At 46.3% G+C, this 26,372-nt stretch overlaps 1 protein-coding gene across 1 annotated transcript; it reads right to left on the reverse strand.

Annotated features, from left to right (window-relative positions):
* Positions 1-2,275: 2,275 nt before the first annotated feature.
* On the reverse strand, positions 2,276-26,372 carry SERP2 (stress associated endoplasmic reticulum protein family member 2; the record flags this gene model as incomplete). Its single annotated transcript, XM_082859213.1, has 3 exons — positions 26,262-26,372; positions 21,501-21,573; positions 2,276-2,316 (listed from the first exon to the last, which is right to left on the reverse strand). Exons 1-3 carry the CDS (start codon positions 26,343-26,345, stop codon positions 2,276-2,278), a joined length of 198 nt encoding a protein of 65 aa, XP_082715339.1. The 5' UTR covers positions 26,346-26,372.

Here is a 26,372-nt window from a genome sequence, read left to right on the forward strand (position 1 = left end):
CTGGAAACTAATAGAAAACCAATTTGTGGATGATTGCATCTTCTGGGGAGATAAATCCATCATGGGAAGTTTTACGGATGACAAGCGACTCAGCCCACCACACCTGTCACCTGGCGACAGCTGGGTTTATCTGGAGGCCAAATTTCAGTGTCCTTTTGCTTGAAATGGGGATATCACCCCATTGGCTATTACTGTTGTGGGAAAGACCAAATTAGGGAGGGAAAAGACTCTCTCCAATAAAGGATGAATTTTAAAGCTCAGGCCCAGTGACGGCTTTTCACGACGGTCTCGTAGGTGTACTGTCATTGGCATTAGGAAAGGAAGGGGAAGGCCCTTAGATCAAGTCCAGGCCCCGTGGGTGTCAGAGAGGGCGTTTGTGGGAGCACAGACCAGGGAACCTTTATATCAAGGGGGCTTCCTTATGCTGGCTTCCTGGCAGGCAGCAGTGGGGTCTGATCTCACACGGATCTTAGTCACCAAGAAGAGGACGGCCAGACAGAGCCAGGACGATGAGCAGACCAGCTCACGAAGCATCTACTCAGTGCAGCCCTCAGGTGGTGGGGAATATCTTCTGCCGTCTCAGGAGAGGTTTGGGGTTGGAATGGGGAGTGGGGAAGCCTAAGGATGGTAGCCTGTCCCTGGGGCAGCTAATTTCAGAACAGCTCTGTCACCCTCTTCTCAGTGGGAAAGAAAGGGGAAGGAGGGGAACTCAGAGTATGGGAGAAAAGAAAGCTTTCAAGAATATCACTAAAAGGTCTGGGGTGAAAGACTCTCGGGGACAAAAAGCGTCCCCCCCCCCATTCCAAAGGGCCACTTACAACAAAGCCCCTGACGCGGTGGCAAGAGGTCCTGCCCCTTCTGCCGCTTCTGTTTTTAAAGCTCTCACAGTGTTAAGGGCTGGAAAAAAATGGTTAAGGATGTAAAGATGGAATTTTTAAAAAAAATAGTGAAGGCCTGTTTGAAGTTGCATCTTTAATCCTGCAGGTCATCTGAGTGGCTGTCCCTAGGACTTCCTTAGGCAAGATGAGAGGTCCCAAGCAGGGGGCTGGCCAAATGCCACCCAGTCCCTGCCAGGAGAGGCTTTGCTTAAGAGCAAGTGTGGCTGCCTTTGCTGCTCGGAACCGGACAGAACTTCATTCGCTCCTCAGCGGGGCTTTTTCAGGATCTCGGCGTAGAGGACACGAGCCTCACCCAGGGAGCTGGTACCAGACACTCGTTCTTAGCCCCAGTGGTGGGGATTTGGAGTTAGCAGGCTTGAGGTGGAACCCAGAAGTCTGCATTTTGAGATGCGTCCTCCTACGCCCCCACACACACGGAGACGGGATGCAGGCCGTCCGCGCTTTGAGACGCTGTGGGGAAGGCTGGCTGGGGAGGGGAGGGTCTCACCCACCACACTTGAACCTCACCCACCCAGCCGGCAGGACTCCTGCCTGCCCGCTGCTCTACGTTAGGGCAGGGCTGGGCCTGAGGTTGGATGGTTTTTCCAAAGAGGCCTCTGTGACGCACGAAGCCCTGATGCAGCCCGCAGAAGAGATAATGGCTAATTGGACTTTAACACACGTTGTAGGTACCTTTTCTGGATTGAGAAAAAAGAACAAAAAGCGAACCAAAAAAAGAAAGAACCCCAGAAGATCCACACTTTGTCAAATGTGTGAAAAACCCGAGGTCCTTAGAGCTGCCCAGGGCTTCATTTCAGACAAAGACCTTGAGGGTGGCCGGCGCCCGGCTGGGCAGACTTAGCCCTGGTTCCCGGGCCACAGATTCCCTGACCTTCCCCGGTTACGTAATCAAGTCCCCTACCCTACCCATCCCTCCGGAGCTTTCCTGACATCATCTTCACTTTGGTTTTTCTCACTGGAACCCACACAGTGTATAAGGTTGAACAAAGACATTTATTTGTAAAAGCAATTCCCAATGGAGCAGAGATCGTATCCATAGAAAGTAAAGCGGTGATCATTCAGAAGCCCGCATGCAGACATCAGCGAAACCCAGGGCAAAAGCAGACAGACAGCTCTGCTGCAGACACCCGGGGAGCTACCAATCCTGCCAACTGCAAAGCAAAATGTCCTTTCCGCTTGAGAACACGGATGTACCGAGATGTCCTGTGAGAAAGGAATTTGGTCTGACATCCACGATGAAGCGATCAGGGAACAGTTGAGGGAGCCTTTTTTTTCCTCTTCTGGGTGGCTTGTAAGCTTCCCACAGATACCCGGCTAAGAGCTGAAGCGGTCCTCCACCCTCCAGCGGCAGGGGGCCGTGTCAAAGCCCAGCCCGCTCACATGCCCATCCTTATGCTCTGAATGATCTGGAAGATAGCTGAAGGAGGAAAACAAAACAGACGGCTCAGACACCAGACAGCGCACAGCTGGAAACCCAGCCCCACTGCGAGCCCTGCTTCTGCTGACCCCGGGCCCTGGACCTGTTAGCACACAGCTGATTAGATATTTCCTAACAAGGAGTTAAGTTAACAAGAGGTCAGTGAACTTCTTTAAAAAGGCAGCCTTGCTCTGTCTGCTGATGGATGCCTCGGGGATTTATGGATAACTTCTGCTAATTCCACCAGAAGTGAAGGCCAGAAATCCCTCAGGCACTGAGAGATTTGGCCCTCTTCCCCAGAACGTTCTGATGCTGCCGGGCAGCGGCGGGCAGCGGCGGACAGCGCTTTCGTGCACGCAGGGCACTCATTTAACAGGTCAGCCAACGCTGCCTCTTCAAAATGGCTGTGACCTGGAAAAGAAGCTGCCCTTGAACTGGAAGGAAGGCCAGGTGCTGGGAGCAGACACGTGGAGCTGGGCCCCCGGCTGCTGACAACCTTTGATACAAGTGCATCTTCAGGCGGCCTGGAACTTTCTGAAATTCGACTTGAAATGCACCGAGAGCAGCACTGATTTATTCAGGGCACCGTCTTCACTAAGTGGACCGAACTCCTTCATGAAGGGGTGGGTAGCCTGAACGTCCACAGACAATTCCTGGGACTTCCTCCCCTTATTCTGGTAAGAGCTGGTTGGATAGCACCCAGCCTGGTTTTGTTTATAGGGTTTAAATATGTTCCAGGAGAGGAAGGTCCAACTTCTTTTTCACATCCTCTCCAGATGTGACATATACAGTATTGGTCAATCGTGATGGAGACAATCATGATAATAATAGCAATGAACACATATAGAATGATTTTTTTTTTTTTTTTGAGGGGCAGCTGGGTATCATGTAATCAAGTGTGAAAACAGAACAAGCACAGAACATTCAGGGGGCTTATGCCTTCTCTCCTTCATAAAGTCATCCTGGAATATACCCAGGAATGCTGCTGCCTAAGTAACCATAGTGAAGTACGCTACCCAGAACCCTTGAGAAACAAAGTGTTTGATATTTTATCAACTAACGTTAGTGAGCACATACTACGTGTCAGGCATTGTGCTTTGGGTATCCAGAGATAATTCAGACCGAGGGCCCCGGGGACTCTTTCTTGGACAGTTAGATTTGAAGGGTAGATAAAGCACTAATGTAGTTGGTTTTTCATAAACTAAAAAAATCACTGTGGGCATCATCACGACTTTCCTAAATTGGATATACACCCAACATGATTTAATATATTAAGGTTTCATGAATGTTCAGTGTGACCATAATAAAAAGTGATAACTGCTAAGACTCTGCTGTAATAGGGTTATAGAGGATGCACAGCATTTGATGTGATCCCAAAATAGCTCCGGTTGGCTGTACTTCTTGGGCTCTCATTTCTGCTTCTTAGCAGTTATTTGGTCTCAATGACTCTTAGCTCTGGTCACATCTCTGGCGCTACTACACCAATCTGCGGTGGGCCCTCTTCTATTATGATGCTACTGTAGACTAAGCCCAAAACAAAGACTGTTAGAACTATGTATAAAATTAAGAGTCAACCAGTTGTGTGTGAAGGTCGGAAAGAGTCTTCTCTAGATAAAGGAGTTAATTCAACAAGTTGTGATATTTAACTCTGGTTGTGCTCAGAGGTTTTCTTGTCTTATTCTCATCTGGGGGGTGGCTCTTAACGGGAGAAGTTGCTAGATGGATGAGAAAGTACCTTACCCAAAGGTATACGCTTGCCGGAACACGGATGTTTCCACCCTCCTCTACCAAAGCTAACAAGGAATAAAAATTAAATAAACATTCCTGTGTTCCGGCTCCACAGGAGTGCTGGAAGACAGCTGTATATTCAAGCACATTAGGAAAAAAATATTTACATCTACCGTGCCTCAGGCTTTGTTCTTGGGGTCAGGAAAACATCCCTAATTTGGACAAACAGGCTTACTTTAGAGGGGAATGTTAGGGTCAGAGGGAACTGGGTTTGAATCCCATCTCTTCACTGAATAGCTGTGTGACTGCATGAATAATTCAACCTCTTCAATTCTGTCTCCTCCGCTGTGAAGTGAGGACCACGCTGCTTGCAGCGCTAATACAGGGATTAAATGATCTGACATACATGAGGCTCCTCCCACGTCAAGGTTTCGGTGCGTGGGAATCATTGCTATTATTACTGTTCCCATTACTACAAGGATGGCTGCTGCCTCCCTGCATGAGCATGAACACCAGAGCTCAGGTGCTACCTGCCACCCTCTAGAGGTGTGAATTTTCGGAATTCACTAAATAGTTCTGAGCCCTGATTTCTCTATTTATAAAACTGTAGATAACAGGTACAATATCTGCCCATAATAGATGCTCCAAAATGTTATGTCTCTGAGATTTATTCGTAGACAAGGAATCATTATCAGCAGGATATAGGTTAATGGGTACGAAACAGGCTGTCCCTTAGTCCATCAGACCCTATTAAGTTAATTCATGACTTCAAAAGTGCTGGGTAACGATAAAACCACTCAATTCTTTTTAAGGAACTGCTGCAAATTTCTCTTAAGAATCTTAGACAGAGTTTGCTGGCCTCAGAGTAGCAACACATATTAAAACAACGTACCTATTTCTGAGTCTGCTTTAAAAACTAATGAAAGATCATTCCTGACCCTAATTGAATCCATGAATTAACAGGTGAAAATCTGATGGTCTTTAACATGTGTACAGGCGACCCTTTAAAATTGAACCCTCTTGGAGAAATTACTTTGAATAAAGTCTATTTTAAGTTCACCATTTGCCTCCACCTCTAAGATAATGGAGAGATGGTTGTGTTTTATGATTCCTTTTTCAATGTCTTTAAGAATTGTATCCCTGTCTTTAAGAAGGCTTATGTCAATGTCAGTATCTTTAAGAAGCCTTCACCATCCTATACCAATTATATTAACTGTACTTCTATGTGCCCGCCAGTAATGACCAGCCCTACAACCCTGGCCTCCCCGATGCTGACTTTCTGAGGCGGTGAACGGGAAGGCAGCCAAGAGTGGGTTCAAAGTGGGAAAGGAAGCGGGGAGTCTGGACCCTGACAAGTTAATAACTTAACAGAGGGTGAACAAAGCAGAGAGAACAGCCGAGCGGGCTGCAGGAAAGGGGCTGTGGGCAGGCGAGTCAGCAGGGAGGACGGATGCCAAGAAAGGGAAGGAGGGCAGGCATTCAAGGTCAGGGGATCTGGCCTTGGGCAGGTCAGAGGTTCAGGGAAATCCAGGCTAGAGTGGGAACTACAGAATCTGGGAGCTTCCGCACTCTCCCACCTGTACAGGATCCTGGTCCTTGGTAACCTGAGACGATCACATCTCTCTTTTATTCAGCCGTTCCCTTTCAATGAAATTCTTAGGGTTTAACATGCAAGAAGCACTTGCAACTCAAAAATCAACCAGAACAACCCTCCTGACTCCATGTCTCCCGTCCACAGGTGTCCTCTTCCTCTTTATAGCCATTTCCAAAAACGCTGTCTACGTCCTCAATTTCTCCACTTCCTTACCTTTGGGTTCCACCTCATTCCACTGCATTCTAGCTTCTCTCTTCACTCCAGTGAAATAGCTCTTGCTAAAGATACAAATGACCTTCCATGTCACTTAATCCAACTAGCGTCCTGAAGGACGCTGCCTCTTGTCATACACCCCTCCTTACCCTCGCTGAGCGCTCCCTCCTGGAAACTCTCTTCCCTTGGCCTCTGGGACACACCACTCTCCTAGTTTCTAGTTTTCCGTCTTCTCTTTGGCTCTTTACACTAAACGTGGTTTATGGGGTCATCCTAACTCCTCCTGACCACTAAACAAGAATGTTGAAGTTCTGCAGTGAGCATGGCTGGCTTTCTTCTCTTCATTACATTCCTTCTCCCAGGTGATCTCATCCCGGCCCACAATTTCAGTTGCCACTTAGCTTTTGATGACTCACCAATGTGTGTTGCCAGCCCCGACCGCTCCTCGGAGCTCCAGACCTACACCTTCCACCACCTAATTGATACCTACACACAAGTGGCTCAAAGGCACGTCAAATGCAACAGGACCTTCTCATGATCTCTTCCCGTTGCCAAGCTTGGCATCGTCCTCCTCCATCTTGCACGTACACCAAAAATGCCAGAGTCATCCTTGATACCTCTGATGGATGACCAAGACCTGTGGGCGTTACCTAATAATCTCGTGATTGTGTGTCTTTCGCTCCATCCTTCCCGAAACCACCCTAGTCCAAGTTACCGTCATCTTTCCCCTGGTTCCTGCGGTGACCTCCACTGGTCTACTCTTGCTACGCCTTCAATCCTTTCTCCATACTGTAGCTAGAATTATTCTTTAAATAAAAACAAGTGAGATCGTGCCCTCCTTGAGTTTCGAACACACCAGAAGCATTCTATTGCCCAATCGCTGGTGAAGCCTCCATGACCTGCATCTCCTGGCCCCTGGCAACCTGTCCAGATGCACCTTCTCCACTCTCCTCCTCTCTTACGGGAAGCCCTCCTGTTTTAAAAACTCCCTGCTCTTACTACTGGGCTTTTGCACACGCCGTTCTTTCTTTCTGAAATATTCCCCACCCTACCCTATCGCCTAGTTTTACTTCAAAATTCAGAAGTCATTTCTTCAGAGAAGCCGTCTTTGACCATCTGAAGCAGGAGTTCTCAAACTCATGTCTCACAATCCCCTGAAAATGTTTGAAAACAGGCACTGGACCCCATCCCTAGAGTTTCCAATCCAGTGGGTCTGGGGTGGGAACTGAGAATGTGTATTTCTAACAAGTTCATAGTTGATGCTGAGGCTGCTGGTCCAGGGACCACACTTGGAGAACCACCTCCCTGGAGCACACCAGCCCTCTGCATTACAGGCACACCTCGTTTTATTGCGCTTTGCCGATATTGCATTTTGGTTTGTTTTACAGATTGAAGGTTTGTGGCAACCCTGTGTGTAACAAGTCTATGGGCAACACTTTTTCCACCAGCATTTGCCCACTTCGTGCCTCTGTGTCACATTCTGGTAATTCTCACAATATTTCAATCGTTTTCATTATTTTTATATTTGTTACAGCGACCTGGGATCAGTGATCTTTGATGTTACTGTTACAAAAAGATTAGGACTCACTGAAAGGCTCAGATGATGGTTAGCGTTTTTCAGCAATAAAGCATTTTTAAATTAAGGTATGTATACTTTTTTTAAGACATAACGCTATTTACTGCATGCTTAATAGACTACAGTATGATGTAAACAGAACTTTTATGCGCACTGGGAAACCGAAAACTCACGTGACTTGCTTCGTCGCGATATTAGCTTCATTGCAGTGGTCTGGACCCGAACCTGCAATGTTTCCAAGGTTGGCCTGTCTATGCTTTCGCAGCCCTATGTTCCTCTCCTTCAAACATTTTCATGCCTGAAATTTTACATGTTGCAGCATAATTATTTGTTTGACTCATCTTTCTTCCCCACGAGACCACAAGCTCCAGGAGAGCAGGGATGATTTTGCCCCCAGCTCTACCCCTGGGCCTAAGCTCAGCACTGGGCACATAGTAGGTCCTCAGTAAAAATGTACTGAAGGACTGAACGGTGAATAATTGCAAACAGCGTGGAGGAAAATACATTTTAAAAACCTCAACTGATGACTCTTCAGACCTAAAGAATCAGCATCAAATGGCGACCTTGAGATTCAATTGCTCCAAGAGCTCAGTTCTTGAGGGGAAGTCCAGTCACAAGTCGAGAACAGAAACCCCTTAAGGCCGGGAGCTGGGCCAGCCCAATCCACGCTTCCCTGGGGACCGCCCCACCCCAGCTAACTGCGAGTGCCCAAAGGACACAGAGATGACACAAGCGGATCCCCTAGGAGACTGTCAGAAAGCTGGAACCCTGCCAGACAATGGGGCCTTCCGAAAACCACCTTTATTGAAAGTAAATGGTGGACGATAAGCGAGATCAAGGGAGTTGCTGAGAAGAGAGATCAAGACAGGCCAGAGGAACATCCTTTAGGAGGATAAGCCGGCTCTAGAATTCACACAACTTTGATTATTTTTCATTTAAAAAATTTAAAAAATGAAAGCATTGGTAAGAAAAGTCTGGGCCTTGAGAAAAAAAAGCAGAGATGTTAGGAGACAAGACATCGCCAAGGTGGGCCACTAAGCTCCCTGAAAGAATTAGCTCAAAGATAGTCAAAGGCAAGAGGTCACTCCCCCATGGCTTCTCCAGAGATGGAGAAGAGGGTAAAGAGAGGGAAGCCAGGGATAGGTGAGGGCAGCAGGGCACTGTGAAAAGAGAGATCGTATTAGCAAAGAATGGGATGCTCTCTCCACATTAAGATGGCAGACAGCAGAGCACTCTTCCGAGAAGGAAACCATACACAGACCCAAAGGGTCACAGGGCAGAGGGAAGCACGTGACAAGCGAGGCCGTAGGTCACCTTGAGGGAGCCAATGGCTGATGAGACATCTTTTCCAGACCGTGCATCTCAGATCCTGAGGCGGGAGTTCCAGAGCAGACGCATGTCCTCAAGCTTTCCTTTGTGGTGGAACGGAAAGGTTGCTCCAGGGCTGCTGAGTTCCTCAAACTTGCATCTTGGGGCTGTGACTCCCTCTGGGTGTCACAATTTCAAGATAGTTCAGGCAGTCTCCAGGAAACGCCAGTGCTTATGTGGTCGACCTGCAAACACGGTGAATTCAAATTTGTCCTGGAGCGAGTGTCCAGGACAGAGCAAGGTGATGGAGTACCCCAGTGGCCCAGTCAAGAAGCAGCCCATGGCTGGGTCAGGGCTTTGTCCGCCTGGGAGCAGACCGAGAATGGCCGTCCATCTGGAATCTCTGGACAATGCACATTTTCTGGCAGGGAAAGTAGGAGATGTTTTAACATGAGTTCTTTTCAATACACAGTCATATGCTAGAGGCCTGAAGTTGGTGGAAAATCTGCTCCATGGTATTTTGGGGGAAATGGTAAGAGAGAAGGATAATAGGATAATAGGAGGCAGATGGGTTTGGAGTTTAGGTTTGGGTGTTAGCTCTCTTTTTAGCTACGGGATGCTGGTTGGTTTCCTCTTTGAACCTCTGTTTTGTGATTTGGAAAAATGAGTACCATAGCTTCTTTGTAGGGACTGTGTGATGAGAAAAGAAAATATAAGTGTAGGACCTGGCATTAGAATAAGTACTCAAGAAACGGTAGCCAAAATAGTTGTATGAATAGATTCTGCTCGCCCCCATTGGCTAGTTTTTAAAGAGTTCTTTCTAGAAGGAGAGAAGAGGCTCCAGCTCTAGCTGTCCCTGCAGAGGTGACACCACTGACCTCTGGCCGGCAAACCCTGCCCTCTCCCTGTCCAGGTGGGAGCTGGGGTTCCTGCAGCTTCCCCAGTATCTCAGAGCTCTGCTCCCCCAAGTTTTCTCCCCATCACAAAGGACAAAATGTTAGCTTTCTTTCCTTGCAAGCATTCAGAATCTTGGTCGGCACCTCGCCAGGCGGGTTGAGAGGCAAGGAGACAGTGCAACTAAGGGCCGTCAACATAATGACAATAACAACAAACATTTGTAAAACTATTACCGGGACTCCACTAAACGTGTGGCATGCGTTGTCTCAGTTCATCCTCAGGATTGATTTTCATGAGGATCCTAGGAGTTTTCAGGTAGGATCCTATCCCTTTTAAGAATGGACGACACTGAGGCTTGGAGTGGGCGTGTGGGTGAGTAGCTTGGACAAGGCTGCACGGCTAGTAGGTGGCAAGGCCGGGTTTCCAACCCAAGGAGGCTGTCCCTGGAGCCGGTTCACACAGCACTTAGTCCTGTCCCTCCTCCACAGCATCCTTAACAAAACAGCCCGTCCTAGGGAGGGTGGGGCTGTGGGCTCTTCCAGAAACGGAGAGGCCTCCAGTGCAGACATAAAGGGAGACCACTGGACCACCTGAAACAGGAGGCCGGGAGGACAGGAGGCATTCAGGCCCAGCTTAGAACGTCTCAGGGAATCACTTTCCTTATCTGTTCTGAATAGGTTGTCCTGAAAAACGGTCCAGGCTGTGACACGTTATCTCTCCCCAGTCCTGCCCTGGCAGGCAGAGTGCCTACCAGATACAGGAGAAGAGTACAGTCTGTTAACTGCCAGACAAAGGGAACGTCCCTGCCCAGAAACAGTGCAGCTACTCACAACTGATGGTGCCAAAGGAACCTAGTAGGCTCTTTGGGAAAGGCCTTAACTCTGGAATCACAGAGGCCAGCGCCGGGCCGGACACAGTTTCCTATTTGATGGGCAAAGAGGGTCCAGATGTGTATTCCCTTCTGGGGATGATAAAAAATCAGTATATCCAGCAACACGGGAGGCACCCCTATACACACACACACACACAAACACACATACAAAAATACACACAGACACACACATGCAAACAGAGACACATGAACACACACACAGATACACACAAACGTACACATACAAACACACACAGACATCATACATACAAAGACACACACAGACACAGACATAAACACAGACACATGACAGATCCTGCTTCAACCAGAACAGCTTTTCTTTTGCTTCCAAGATTTGAACAAAGAGGTCTACTACTCTAAAAAAAAAAAAAGAAAGAAAAGTCTACTGCTTTGAAGAAAAAAAAAAGAAAAGGCTAAAACCAAGAGTTTAGCAATTTGGCTCTCAAAATACACTTATTTTTTTCTGATTATACAAGTAATATATGCTTATTGACAAAATTGGAAACTATAGAAAATTAGGAAGGAAATAAGTCACTGGTTAATCCTTTTCCCCTAGAGGTTTCCCTTTGATGGGGGATATAAGTTCATCAGTTTCAAGAAAAGCCAGACTTCAAGAATAACTAAAATTCACATAATCTCTAATTAGGAAGTGAGTATCAGGTTCGGCCAGAGAGAGGGAAATGCAATTGAAATGAGGGATGGATGAGGGAGAAGCAGTCTGAGGGAGGGGGGTGGGGTGTGGCTGGTGTGTAAGAGTTTCCCTCTGAGAATCACAGCATCATGGGGATTAAATGGTGGTTCCATTGACCCCGGTTGGAACCTCAGTGAGGGGTGAGGACAGAAGACGGCTCTCAGCTTGCTGCCTCCTGTCCACACTCAGGGACACACCTGGGCTCAGGAGAGGTGAATGACGCAACAGGATCACGAGACACATGTAAGCGCTAACATACTGTCTGGTCAACTGCATGTGAAGGGAAAGACCTACTGTCACTGAGTCCAGGTGAAACTTCTAGTCCAAGAGGAAAGTCAAAAATGCTGAAGACAGTTGTCCTGTGAACACTGTGGCACTGACACTATAAGATGGGTCGGCCAGCGTTGGGACCCTGCTGTCACTGCCGTGTTCGGGTCAGACATTACTGATGTACAGCGGCATACTCATCACAGAGCTCTGGGGAGGCCTCCGAACCCTTCTCCACAAGGCTCCTGAAAGAGATGAGGATGAAAGGGAGAGGGAAACCCAGGACCGAGGGCTGTGGGCACAACCAGCAGGACGGGCTTCATCCACGGTCCGGGGAAGCACACGCAGACAGCAAGTGTCTCGCGCAGATAGCAGTGGCGTATCTGTGCGACGGCATCTCTGCCGCCTCAGACGGACATTCCGGGTCACGCTTGTCTCTGAGTCTCAAGATAAAAACAAGTACTCTTCAGAAGCTATCCAACAGTTCTCTGAAGAGGCAGGCTTTGAAACCGGGGACTGAGAGTCAGGACGAGCTGCTTATCTGGAAAGAGGCCCCACCGCCTGCAGAAATGGAAGATAATATTTTTATAAAAACGGCCAAGTCTCTAAGAGGCGGGTGTTTAAATAAACCCTTGGGGCTTCAGTGTGAATCTGGGGTCCTAGGAGATCAAACAAAGACAAATGCAACCAGTTAAAAAGGCCCAAGCAAAAGTCCTGGGTCAGGATCTGAACAAGAAAAGTTTCTGGCCTGTTTGCAATAATCATCTGAGGGGACCCAGAAGAGGTATCTGACTAAGAAACAGGTTTTAGATTTCTGATGAAATGTGTATAATGCTAACAACAATAAGGCTAGTTTCCAAATTAAACCAGACAAAGCAAGATATGGCCCTGAGATGTCCTATCCGGACAACTCCATGTCTCAAAAGCTTTTGCATCTCACAAAGAAAACTTTTTTTTTAAATAGCAAAACGGTGGTGTATTTGGGTTGCTTTAAGGGAATAAAACTTAGTTTATTTCTCATATTCAACTTAAAGTACAAACCCCTATTCACTGATTTTAGTGTACCTCTGGGCGCTTCCTTTTTCCTGCCTGGGTCGGTCTGAAAGATTCTGATGCTTTATCGTGGGAACATGGTCTCACCCACTGGGAGTGTTATCACTGAAATTGCTCACACTTCTCCTGGGAGTGAAGAGGCGGGGTCTACAGCTCTCTGGAAGGTCAAGACCAACGTGAGTGGCTGAGCCTGCCAGGTGAAGGCGTGGCCTGGGAGGATGGAAGGCAATGGGAGCTTAAAGTGTGCATGACACACCAGTCCCATTCATGGTGCCACTACTTTACGTGAGGGCGATGGGGACAGAGATGGTGGTGACTGAAGCTGCAGGTTTCAAGCGTGCTGTGGGCCAGCACTTCCGTCCCTGGAACTATTCAGTATCAGGACAACCTCTGGAGGGGCTCCCCCTATCCCCGTTGGATGGATAAGGAAATCAATACAGAGAGAGTAATGAACTTGTCCAAGGTTATTCAGCAGAAACCTAGCGAATCCAGGCTTTGAACCCACATCTGGCGGAGCCCCAAACTATCCTCCCCTCTGAAGCCTCTTATCCATTTACTGCCAGTTGGTCAGTTTTCAAAGAAGCGTCTTGCCTAAGAGACCTTTTGCAACCCTGGAAAGTGGGAATTTCCTTCCTCTGAAGGGGGCTGTATTTAGTATTTAGATAATGTCCTCTGACTGGTTACAACCATGCACTTGGGCTGGACTGGGATCTCGGGGGGTCTCCCTGGTGAGGGGTGGGCATTCCCTGGACATGTGTTTTTGTGCCAGGGGGCTCTGGGGGCCTGTGTGCTGGGCCCTCACTGCTGCCCTGGTTCCTCTTCCTTCCTTTTCGTTATCTGGCTCTTATCAGCACCACCACTGCTGGCACAAAAGGCATGTGTGGAGAACAAGGAAGGCCGAGGAAAGAAGCCGAGAAGGAAGGGGTCAAGAGTCTGCTGTGACACGTCACTCCCCATAATAATGGGGTCCCGTAACCTCTTGGAGGTTTGTTAACTCGTTTTGCCATGTAAAATGGAGTAAGGGTGACCCATAAGTGAACCTATACTTAAAGGTCAACATTTTTACCATTCTTCATTTTTTCCCCAAAGATACTAGGAAAACAGATAAAACCTGCATTCCCTGTGACTTGCCTCACCTGAAAATTTATTTACCCTAGGTACACTGACAGTATTTCTATAATTTTTATTTTTTAAAATTAATTAATTCTTGGCTGCATCGGGTCTCCGTTGCTGCGCTCAGGCTTCCTCTAGTTGCGGCGAGCGGGGGCTACTCTTCGTTGCGGTGCACGGGCTTCTCATTGCGGCGGTGGCTTCTCGTTGCGGAGCACGGGCTCTAGGCGTGCGGGCTTTAGCAGTTGCAGCATGTGGGCTCAGTAGTTGTGGCTCGCGGGCTCTAGAGTGCAGGCTCAGTAGTTGTGGTGCATGGGCTTAGTTGCTCCGCGGCATGTGGGATCTTCCTGGACCAGGGCTTGAACCTGTGTCCCCTGCATTGGCAGGCAGATTCTTAACCACTGCACCACCAGGGGAGCCCTCTATAATTTTTTAAACTGAAGTGTAGTTGATTTACAATGTTTCAGGTGTGTACAGCAAAATGATTCAGTATATATATACATATATATATATATTCTTTTTCAGATTCTCTTCCTTTATAGGTTATTAGAAGATACTGAATATAGTTCCCTGTGCTATACAGTAGGTCCTCGTTGTTTATCTTTCTTATATACAGTAGTGTGTATCTGTTAATCCCCAACTCTAATTTATCCCTTCCCCCTCTCCCCACTCCGCTTTGGTAACCATAAGTTTGTTTTCTATGTGACACTATTTCTAAAAAAGAACCCTTTGCCCAGCCCACCGTCGATTAGAAAAGTGGGTTTAATAGAGTGAGGTCACGAAAGCAAGAGAATCAGATCAGTGATCAACACCTTCACTACTATTAGAAGATTTCATATTTTTCCTGCCTATATAAAGATCTACAAAATATGAATAGCTAACCACATGAACTCAGAGAGGGCGAATGACCTCAGAGGGATCCCAGGGACTTGGTGAAATGGAACTTAAGCCTGGCACACGGGTATATCCTGTTCAAAGGAAAGGGACTCGCTGGACAGGGACAGGAAGGGGTATGTCTGCAGAGGTATGGAAATCCCACCACAAACTCCAGTGCATTTTGTGCGAGCGTGACAGGCAAGGGCAGGGGTGAAGGTGCTGTTGTGCACACTGCAGATGATGGCAGGACGCTAGATGGAGCGGGTCTCTCCTTTGTGCTACAAAAGTGGAACAGAAGCGAGAGAGAGCAGTGGTAAGGGGCTTCAATCATCCAGGCACCGAGAGGCTCATTACGTAAAGCAGAGGAACTGATAAAGGGAAGAGTTAGATTTGAGGAAATCGCATTTTTTTTTTAAACATCTTTATTGGAGTATAAATGCTTTACAGTGGTGTGTTAGTTTCTGCTGTATAACAAAGTGAATCAGCTATACATATACATATATCCCCATATCTCCTCCCTCTTGCGTCTCCCTCCCACCCTCCCTATCCCACCCCTCTAGGTGGTCATAATCGCATTCTTTTAAACGAAGAGAAGAGATAGGCAGATAACTGAATCACTTAGCTGTACAGCAGAAATTAACACAACACTGTAAATCAACTATACTTCAATAAAATAAATTAAATAAAAAAGATAGGTAGGAGCCTATGGTCTGCGACTCTGAAAAGGGAGGAACTCAGGAGGGAGAGTAGGAGCTGCAAGAAGAACTGAATCTTGACGAATCCCAGAGACGTGGCAACGGGTATGAATCTAAAGGAGCTATTGTGTTTTTCGTGACGTGTTTGGTTTAGAAAAGGACACGGACAAAGATAGAAGGAAGGGCACAGTACCAAGGACGAACTGAGAAGAGTGACACATTTCTGTGAGAACAGAGCTTGGCCTGAGCTGAAGCTTGCAAAAAAAATGCTAAAGTTGGCAAAAAAAAAAAAAGGAAAGGAAAGAAAATAAGAAAAGAAGGGAGCTGGTGGTGGATTATTTTTAGATATGATTTTAAAAAGGAGGAGGTCCATTTCTTGGGGATCATGGTGGCATGTTAACAGAGGATAAAGTTAAGAGGACCCAACTCCCCGTTTGATGTCTAGCCTTTCCATAGAAGCTAGTGGTCTTAACTAGATTTAAAGAAGCATCCTTAGAAGAGCACCAGACATGCAGGCAGGGGATGTAGTACGCCAGTAAGGGGTGTGTCCTTTTGGCCACTTTAAGTCCAAATCTCCAGGCCCTGCAGGCTCCCATCTCACGCCCCTGGACAAACCAACAGAGAGGATAGCAGAGACAATGTACTCGATCCCTGAAAAAACTAATGGAGACTGGGAAGATTCCAAAAGATTGTTGTCAGCAAATGTCCCAATTTACCCAAACGGGGGGAAAGATACAGTTCCCACTATGTGAACCAATAAGCCTGGCAAAATTTTAATTAAGATGTAATTTAGGGAAGGTTTTTAATCCCTTTGGAAAGGATGGCTATTGAGAACTAGCACAGGTTGGAGAAAAACAAGCCAGACTAAATGACTTATTGGCTTTTCCCCCTCTCCTATATGCTACCTAAGGGCACAGGCCGGAGAGGGCCCCAGTTACTGTGTATCTTGAAGCCCAAAAAGAAAAAAAACAAAAAAACCCCACCAGCTCTGTATCTATTTAGTTCCTGACAACAAGGGCTACGTGATGACCGAGGCTCACAGATCCCTGTGACTGGGCTTTGGCCAGTCTTGAGCCTGTCCTACTATCTCAGGCCTCTGTGCCTTTGTCATGCTGTGTTCCCTTATGTGGAATAACCTTCCCTTTGTCTGGCTGTTTGTCCTTCAAAACTCAGCTCAAATGGCGCCTTCTCTGGGAAACTTTCTCTTCTGCTCAGTATGGGTTAGAAGGCCCTGATATAATCTGACTGTGTTTTCTGAGCTCCACGTGTTGGAATCCTAATGCCCAATGTGATGGTGGTAGAAAGGCGGGGCCTTTGGGAGGTGATTAGGTCCTGAGGGCGGAGGCCTCATGAATTGGATTAGTGCTCTTATAAGAGAGACCCTACTGAGCTCCCTAGCCCCTTCTACCACGTGTGGATGCCATGGGAGGATACAAGGAGAAGTCTGTGATTGGGAAAGGGGCCCCCAACCGACCACACTGGTACCCTAATGTGACTTCCAGGCTCCAGAACTGTGAGCAACAAATTTCTGTTTCAAGCCACCCAGTCTATGGTAGTTTGTTATAGCAGCCCGAACGCACTAAGACGGTCCCTTGTCCACGCTTGTCAAACCCTCCGGGTGCTCTGCTGTCAGAGTGTTCTTTTCCGGGGAGCAACGACATGTTCCTTATCTGTCTCCCCAGTGCCAGCTGCCCCCTGAAGGAGTTTGTATCTCCAAAGCCCGCACAGCGCCATGCACACCAGTGACCCTCAAGACACGAGGGCTGCTTGCAGGAGTTTTGCTGAGAGGTTCAAAGTCAACCTGAGGGGAGTTGTCTCTAATTGTTTTCTGTGGGCTGCTCCAAATCTAGACCTTTATCAGTGCCGTGGACGAAAAATCTACTTTCAAGAAACCATAAAGCTGGGAGAGAGAGATAATTAGATGAAAGGCTCAAGGTTCAAGATCTAACAATCTACAGTTTGGCCATAAAGCCTGAAAACGTAGATAACTTTTTTTTTTTTAACATCTTTATTGGAGAAAATTGAATTACAGTGTTGTGTTAGTTTCTGCTGTATAACAAAGTGAATCAGCTATATGCATATGTATATCCCTGTATATCCCCATATCCCTTCCGTCTTGCGTCTCCCTCCCACCCTCCTTATCCCACCCTTCTAGGTGATTGCAAAGTACGGAGCTGATCTCCCTGTGCTATGCGGCTGCTTCCCACTAGCTATCTATTTTACATTTGGTAGTGTATATATGTCCATGCCACTCTCTCACTTTGTCCCAGCTTACTCTTGCCCCTCCCTGTGTCCTCAAGTCCATTCTCTAAGTCTGTGTCTTTATTCCTGTCCTGCCCCTAGGTTCTTCAGAACCATTTTTTTTTTAGATTCCATATATATGTGTTAAGATACAGTATTTGTTTTTCTCTTTCTGACTTACTTCACTGTGTATGACAGTCTCTAGGTCCATCCACCTCACTACAAATGACTCAATTTCGTTTCTTTTTTTTTTTTTGCGTTACGCGGGCCTCTCACTGCTGTGGCCTCTCCCGTTGCGGAGCACAGGCTCCGGACACGCAGGCCCAGCGGCCATGGCTCACGGGCCCAGCCGCTCCGCGGCATGTGGGATCTTCCCAGACCGGGGCACGAACCCATGTCCCCTGCATTGGCAGGCGGACTCTCAACCACTGCGCCACCAGGGAAGCCCCATTGCAATTTTTCACAGTGCTCTGAACTATGCACTGCTAATGCAGGGCGATACACTGAATGCATCATGTAACATCACTAACCATACTGTACATTATTATGCAGTATCAGTAAGCCATTTATTATTTATGTTCTTCTACGTTTCCATACTTTATGGCTACTCTGTAGAAAAACAGCTTAACAACCAACAATGAAATTAAAATAGAAATGTTCATGGAGCTTTATATTAGGTCTAAAAAAAAGTCTATTTAATATCTACAGCATGGGGAATATTTGGTTTTATCCATCCATCCATCCATCTAGCCAACGAGATTAACCACTCCTTATGTGCTAAAAACTGTGCTAGTATCTAAAAATTTAGTGGAAGTTAAATACTGTCTTCCCTAAGCTTATATCCTAGTAGAGAGAAATGGATAATAAGTAAGCAAATTAAATAATTTCAAATGTCGATGAGGGCCACGAATAAAATAAAACAATGTGTGATGCAGATAGGGGACAGCTTTAGATGGGAGGGTATGGACATGCATCTCTGAAACTTGCAGGAAGTTGACGTGAAGAAGAGCTTGGTGGGGCCTGGCTGGCCATTAGCTCTCTGTAAGTCTAGGAGGTGCTGTGATTATTAAAAATAAACTGTAAGACAAAGGATTAATCTCCAAAATATACAAGCAGCTCATGCAGCTCAGTATCAAAACAACAACCCAATCCAAAAATGGGCAGAAGACCTAAACAGACATTTCTCCAAAGAAGATATACAGATTGCCAACAAACACATGAAAGAATGCTCAACATCATTAATCATTAGAGAAATGCAAATCAAAACTGCAATGAGGTATCACCTCACACCAGTCAGAATGACCATCATCAAAAAATCTATAAGCAATAAATGCTGGAGAGGGTATGGAGAAAAGGGAACCCTCTTGCACTGTTGGTGGGAATGTAAATTGATACAGTCACTATGGAGAACAGTATGGAGGTTCCTTAAAAAACTAAAAATAGAACTACCATATGACCCAGCAATCCCACTACTGGGCATACACCCTGAGAAAACCATAATTCAAAAAGAGTCATGTACCACATTGTTCACTGCAGCTGTATTTACAATAGCCAGGACATGGAAGCAACCTAAATGTCCATAGACAGATGAATGGTTAAAGAAGATGTGGCACATATACAGAATATATTACTCAGCCATAAAAAGAAATGAAATTGAGTTATTTGTAGTGAAGTGGGTGGACCTAGAGTCTGTCATACAGAGTGAAGTAAGTCAGAAAGAGAAAAACAAATACCGTATGCTAACACATATATATGGAATCCAAAAAAAAAAATTGGTTCTGAAGAACCTAGGGGCAGGATAGGAATAAAGACAGACGTAGAGAATGGACTTGAGGACACGGGGAGGGGGAAGGGTAAGCTGGGACGAAATGAGAGAGTGGCATGGGTTTATGTATACTACCAAATGTAAAATAGATAGCTAGTGGGAAGCAGCCACATAGAACAGGGAGATCAGCTCGGTGCTTTGTGACCACCTAGAGGGGTGGGATAGGGAGGGTGGGAGGGAGATGCAAGAGGGAGGGGATATGGGGATATATGTATACATATAGCTGATTCACATTGTTATACGGCAGAAACTAACATAGATTGTAAAGCAATTATACTCCAGTAAAGATGTTAAATAAATAAATAAATAAACTGGGGCATATTAATAAAAGCAGGGTTATGAGACAAAAAGCAGGGACAGACCTACTATCTCTGTAGCAGTTGCACCATTTCTAGACCAACTTCTGCAGTTGCAAATGCAATACTTTGAGTCATGGCATGTACAGAAGGGTCTAGAAACTACATCTTATGAGGACAAGGTTGAGAGAACTAGGGAAGTTGAGATTGTAGAAGCAGTCACTAGGCAGTCATCTTGAAAATATCCGAAGAGTCAAGACGTTCAGAAGCAAAAGAGTCTAAGCTGTGTGATTTTCGGCGTCCACACCTGAACTACCGAGAAGACAGCACAGTGTGGTTCAAAGGAGGGGAGATGTTTCCAATAGAATCAGAGCTGCACAGAAATGGGATAGGCTTTTTAAAAATTTTTTCGGTACGCAGGCCTCTCACTGTTGTGTCCCCTCCCGTTGCGGAGCACAGGCTCCGGACGCGCAGGCTCAGCGGCCATGGCTCACGGGCCCAGCTGCTCTGCGGCATGTGGGATCTTCCCGGACTGGGGCACGAACCAGTGTCCCCTGCATCGGCAGGCGGACTCTCAACCACTGCGCCACCACGGAAGCCCTGGGATAGGCTTTTTGAAGGAGTGAGCGCTCCTGAAGTATTCCAGCAGTGGCTGGGTAAACTCTATTAAAGATGAGGGATCTCTGTATTGGAAAAAAGTCTCCCTTTGAGGACACATCTTTAGGGATGGTGTACACTTTCGTTTCTTGGAGTGGAAGATCTTCTCTCATCTTGGAATCAACTTTAAAAAATTGAGCCTTGGGGCTTCCCTGGTGGCACAGTGGTTGAGAATCCACCTGCCGATGCAGGGGACACGGGTTCGTGCCCCGGTCCGGGAAGATCCCACATGCCGCGGAGCGGCTGGATCTGTGAGCCATGGCCGCTGAGCCTGAGCGTCCGCAGCCTGTGCTCCGCAACGGGAGAGGCCACAACAGTGAGAGGCCTGCGTACCGCAAAAAAAACAAAACAAAAAACTGAGCCTAACACAAAGGCTTGTTTGGCAATAGTGCCAAGACCATCGGATCCCTCCTTCCTCCTAAGAGCTTTCATTTCCTTGGAAGAGTGGTCTCCTAAAGGTCAGAGGCACCTTTAGTCATGGGCGTCTCCTGCCATTGGGGAGGAATGACGTCTTCCTGGGAGTTTTAGATCTTTGCAGGAAGATGTGTACTCCTCGCCTTCCCTGCCCTCAGCAACAGTGAGGAGATGGAGGATGGGAACATCTAAAGACCTACCTTGTTGATAGAAGTGACCTCCACTCACCAGTACTTCAGAGACCCAACCCATGGGGACCAGGAATTAAGTCAAGGCTCCCAATTACAGAAGTCGACTAGAAACAACAGCATGATCCTTCTGGTCCAGTCTGCACCGTGTGTGTGTGTGTGTGTGTGTGTATGTGTGTGTGTGTGAGTAAAGCTCTCTTAACTTGCCACCTTCCAGCATCAGGTGACTGCACCTTGAGGCTCAGGTCAACGGCTCTGTTTCACCCAGCACCTCCGCAGAGCTTCCCTTAAGGCATAAGGCCTCTCCTTCTCTCTGGAATGTGGATTATCTCAGGCAGACAGGTGCTCCGCTTTCTGTTCCAAATGCCCTTTTTAGGTTACGTCTTCAGAGAAAGCTTTAACTGAACTCTGAAGTGTAGCCAGCCAATTTAATTGCTCACTGTAATCATTTTATGAGTATGATTTGATAGCACATCAGTTCTGTCTCTACTCTGTTTGCTGGGATGGCAATGAAATCAAAACCTATTAAGATGAAGGCTTCGGGCAGCAATTAACTTGAATCCCAGACCAATATAGTTTTTGTCTATTTACCTTGAGAATAAAACATGTGTTTTTATAGGACAAAGGAGACCATGGGATATAAGGGCAGCGAGAAACCCATACCTGAGCCGCAGACAACAAAAACAAACAGTGCCAACAGCCATGGTCCCACAGGATATTTCTCTTCTTGCGGCCTCTGAAAGGGAATGGGAGAAAGTAAGATTAGCTTCATTCATTCAAGAAGCATTTACTGAGTATGGCTAGTCACTAGACACCTCTGTGAATGAGACAGATCCCGTCTCAATGCCAGCGGGCAGATCTAGACGAACAAAGTCAATTTTAAGGGATCAAGATGGGTTTGGAAAAACTCATCAATAACCTTACTTACACCCCTGTAATTCAATGAACTGGGTGGTTCTTAAATATTCTGGGGACCGATGAGGTATAAATACACAAACCAATACAGTGATTTGGGAAGCCAAAAATGATATTACTAATCATTGCTTCTGTCGGCTGAAAGCACACTTCATGCCAGGCGCTCTAGAAAGCAGCCAGCAACCGCGATCTCTAGCACTCACAACTCCACGCAAGGCCAGTACTATCATCTCCATCAAGGGGCCTCCACCTGAGGCTCAAGGTTTGCTAACTGGGACAACAGCTGGGATTCACGTTTAGGTCTCCCTCTTTACGGAGCCAGGGGATTTTCCTCCAACAGATTCATCTTGAATTCCTGCATCCATGGCTCCCAAGCAGGGTTACAGAGCACAGCCATTTTCTCAAAACTTTCTAAGCGCTAAAAACCTGGGAAGCCCCTGCAGTGGAAACCCTGGGAACAGTAGACGCACCGCAGCAGCTGTGTATGGAGATGAGGGGAGTGGCGTTTTGTAATAAACCTCCTAATTCTTAGTGACGCTTATGCTTGGGAGAAATCTCAGCATCTCCGGGAAGCATAAGGGGACTGTGGTTCCCACACGGACCAGCCCTGCGTACCACCGGCTCTTCTCAAGCCAAAAGCACAGATGTCAGAGGAAGGTCCCTCTGCAACTCCTCTGGGTCTGTGTGCAGGTAAGGCTTGGTCCTTACAAGCAAATCAATCAATGGAAAACCATGATTTTCTGAGAAAGGCATCTGAAAATGTGGGGAATTTCTCAAGTGTAAAGGGAGAAGGTAGAGTGAAGAAAAATGAAGAACTCACTAAATATTCCCTCATTGACATGAGCCCAAAATAGGCTGTGGCCAACATAGGTTAAAGAACTTATCTTATCATAGACAAGGCAACAGTTCTTCGGTTCTCAGCTTACCTGTTCCGTTCTTAGAGAACCTTCTCTCTTCTACCTCAGTGGAGTTCACTTGGCACTTAAATCACCAAGTACTTTTTTTAGATAGCATTTATCACAGTTTGTATCTCGATGTTTATTCCTGTGATACTGTGTTTGATGTCTGTCTTTCCACAGACTGTAAGCCCTGCAAGGGCAGGCACTGTGTCTCTTTCATATATCAATGTATAGCAACGTCTGGCCCAGAACTTAAACACAACAGATGCTTAGTAAATGTTCTTCGAAGAATGAATAAGCATACAAGCCCCACTAAATACCATGTCTTAGGTCTGCTAGAGTAAAGAAAGGGTCTAGGAAGGATATTGGCTCTTTTAATACTCCCCAATTGGTGACAGGGTTATTCCAGCATTTCTCTAACTAGAGAAGTACGGATTAGTGGCAGGTAGAATCTAAGGATTAAGACCACTCACTTCTCCGACCTTGACCACCTGTATCGACCAACACTCTTGTATGGTGGCAAATCTCACTGCAAGGGAATAGATGGTTTCTTTTGACTAGAAGAAAGACAAACTCAGTCTTAAATAATTGCATAGGATAACCATAATCAGCATTTGTACTGTGTCATTCTTTGGCACTTATGACCAGGTCAAGATCAGAGTAAGTAAATAATAGAGGTATTAAATAAAGTTACCTGAACAGAGTGTGACATTCACCCCTCTGCCCCTTCGCCAATTTCCTAATCACTTGTGAGGGTTGACCAGAAACAAATTCTGTTGCAGTCATCCCACTGAGGCTAAACGAAAAAATTCATCTAGTTCTATCTCCAGCAGAGTCAATAAGTGAATCCAGGAGCCTATAGATGGATTTTTGGTCTCATGCAGATACCAAACGGAGTCATTTAGTTTTTCCTTTGCAGAAAAACTCAAATTATCAGGATACAGAGCTTGCATCCTGATAACACAAAATCCTTTTTGATGACATTCCACAGTGAATCAATATTATTTGTGGACTTTCAGAGCTCAAGAACTCGTTGGCTGGTCATGATACCAATATATCGTTTTTGGAGAGCTTTGAGTTACTTTTTTGGGGAAGCAGTGCCCAGCACAGATCTGCTGGGACAATTCACCTAAGCCTGAATCTATTGCTGGGAAAAATAAGAAAAGCAGTAGAATCCTGCAGATGACATGGTTCATTTCCCACAGGAATTTGTCACTCCCTGGGCTCCAAAATGCAGAGGGTGGCTTTCCCTGTGATAAGATACCAGCAGGGTAACTCGGAACTCTGACATTTAAATTGCCCTTTCATTCTGAAGATTTTACTACTGTATAATCATGAAATGATTATTCCATTTCTGTTATCTGGGAGAACAGTACTGATTCACTCCATAGGTGTAAGCTGATAATGAAATACCCAAGCATCTATATACAATTAAAGGAGTTTATTTCTGAACAATTAGTCTGAATTTTCTGTTAGAATCTGTTCATGTGTCTGCATTTATTGAATTTCATTCTGAACAAGTTACCCCTTACAAGTTACTTCCTTCAAAGTATAATCATGTTTGATCTCTGATTAGGAAAATGAGATTTAAGATTTAAAGTGTTTCTTTTTGAAAGAGAATTTCATTTTTCTTTTTGGATACTGATCCATTTACAATAAAGTTAACCAAAAAGCCTTTCTAACCAAGGGAAAATAAACATACATTGTGGCTTGGTTTGGAAAACTTTCATTACAAAGTTAGTAGGACCATTTAGAAACACTCATAGGCGCCAGGCACGTCTGAAGGGCCCACTCCATGGTATATCAGAACCTATTAAAAATCCATTCAGACCATACATTAAACATAATTTGAAAATATCCCTGAAAGTTAAGTTGAACTGCAGTCAAGTTGACTATATTTCCTAGATATTTAAACAGCTTTTTCTCCAATTTTTCCATTTTCTTTTCTTAGTTGGGAGCCAATCATTTTTGTTTCAGGTACCAAACATTTTCTAGTGGTCTTGAGAAGCTAGAAGTGGCAGACACTGACTTTATCAAGCCTAATGGGTAAAACAGCTCTGCAAAGCAGTTTCTGTTTTGTCGTTACTTCTGCAGTCAGATCAGTTGTCAACTGAGGAGAATTAAGTGACCTCTGTTTTTTCAGTTCACTAAAAGGAACCACACAACTAGAAATTTTCAGTAAATCAGCTAGTCTGTATGATATCCTGGGAAGAAGTGATCTCCTAGGGATATAATCCCCGAATACTTTAACATCCATTAAAAATTGTTTTTCAATGTCAATTTGGACAGCAAGGTTGTTTTTTTTTTTTTCTGAGTAAAAATAGGGAAAACAGAGCTCTACGTGAAAAATAGTTCCAATTCAATGGCATATTGGCGTTTTGCTGCCCAAGAACAACTAAATGATCTAACTCCCAAATGAGAGAACTTCCAGCACAACTTAAGCTTGTAGCTGCCTATAAAGACCTAAATTTGATGCTGTTTCTCTTCCATAGAACTGCTTGGTTCTGCAAGAATTCTGCAGTAGAGATTGCAGATCCAGCTTTGTGCTCAGTTAAGCAAACCAGCTTCATGCCTTTGGCTAAAGGCAACTGCCTCATCAAGTCTGCAAGCTCTTCCAGCCAAACCTCAAGTTTCAGCTGAACTTCCACTGAAGTGTCTGGGATAATAGATTCCATGCGCCTTTGCTCATACACTTGGAGACCAGCACGACTCAACAACTCATCCGAGGGCTGCCTCTGAATGTCCAGGACTGTGGGCCTGGCAATGTCTGTTGAAGATCATTTGCTTTCCTAAAAACAAACAAACAAACAACACACACACACACACACACACACACACACACAAAACCCTGTACTTAAGGCAGAGATTTTACGTAAGCATTGTTATAAAGCTTTAGTCTACGGTTTTGGAGGTGCAGAATGCCTGGCAATAAGCTAGTCTCTAAAGTTCTGGGACATACTATCAGGATGAGCCGGAATTGACGAGGTGAACAAGGGGAATGTTGCTTTTAAACTTTCGCCGAGTGGTGTGGGGCCTCACTGGAGGAGAGGCCAAAGAGGAGGATGGAGGGAAATACGGGCTGAATAGCATCCCTAATCCCCAATTTATACACGGAGACCATTACAAAGGGGCAGGAAAGAAAACCTTATCTTGGTGTGTTTGTTGGGGATGGAGGGCAGGGGATGAAGCCTAGGAGGGAGACGTGGCAAAGGGCCTCCCTTTACTCATTCATTCATTCATTCATTCAACAAAACCGAGCTAGCACCTACTAGGTTCCAGGCCCCGGCGTCAAGCAGTTGGTTTAACTGTTCCCTGAAGGATGTGACTTTCGTCTTTCCCGGAGACAAAGGCCCAGTTCTCTTCTGGGGAGGGCCTTCTGCGCCTCCGCGGTAGCCCCAGCAGACGCTCCCAGAGGGGCCACAGCCAACCAGGGCCCTCTCCGCTCAAGCGAACACAAGTCCGCGCCGCGGGGAGCCCGGCCCTCAGCGCCCACCGTGCGGGACCCCGCGGGAGGGGCAGCCCGGGGCGCTGAGGAGGGGGAGGCTGGCCCCGCGCCCGCCCAGCCCGGGCCCGGCCCCACGCCACCCGGTCAGCGCCGCCCCCGCCTTACCAGGGTTTTGGCTACATTCCCCCTCTGGGTGATGTTTTTGCTGTGCTTCTCGTTAGCCATCCGGATGCGCTGTTTGGCCACCATGGCTCGGGCGCTAGGAAATGCTCTCGA

Source organism: Leucopleurus acutus (assembly GCF_964270905.1).
Source record: "Leucopleurus acutus genome assembly, chromosome: 18".
NCBI lineage: Eukaryota > Metazoa > Chordata > Mammalia > Artiodactyla > Delphinidae > Leucopleurus > Leucopleurus acutus.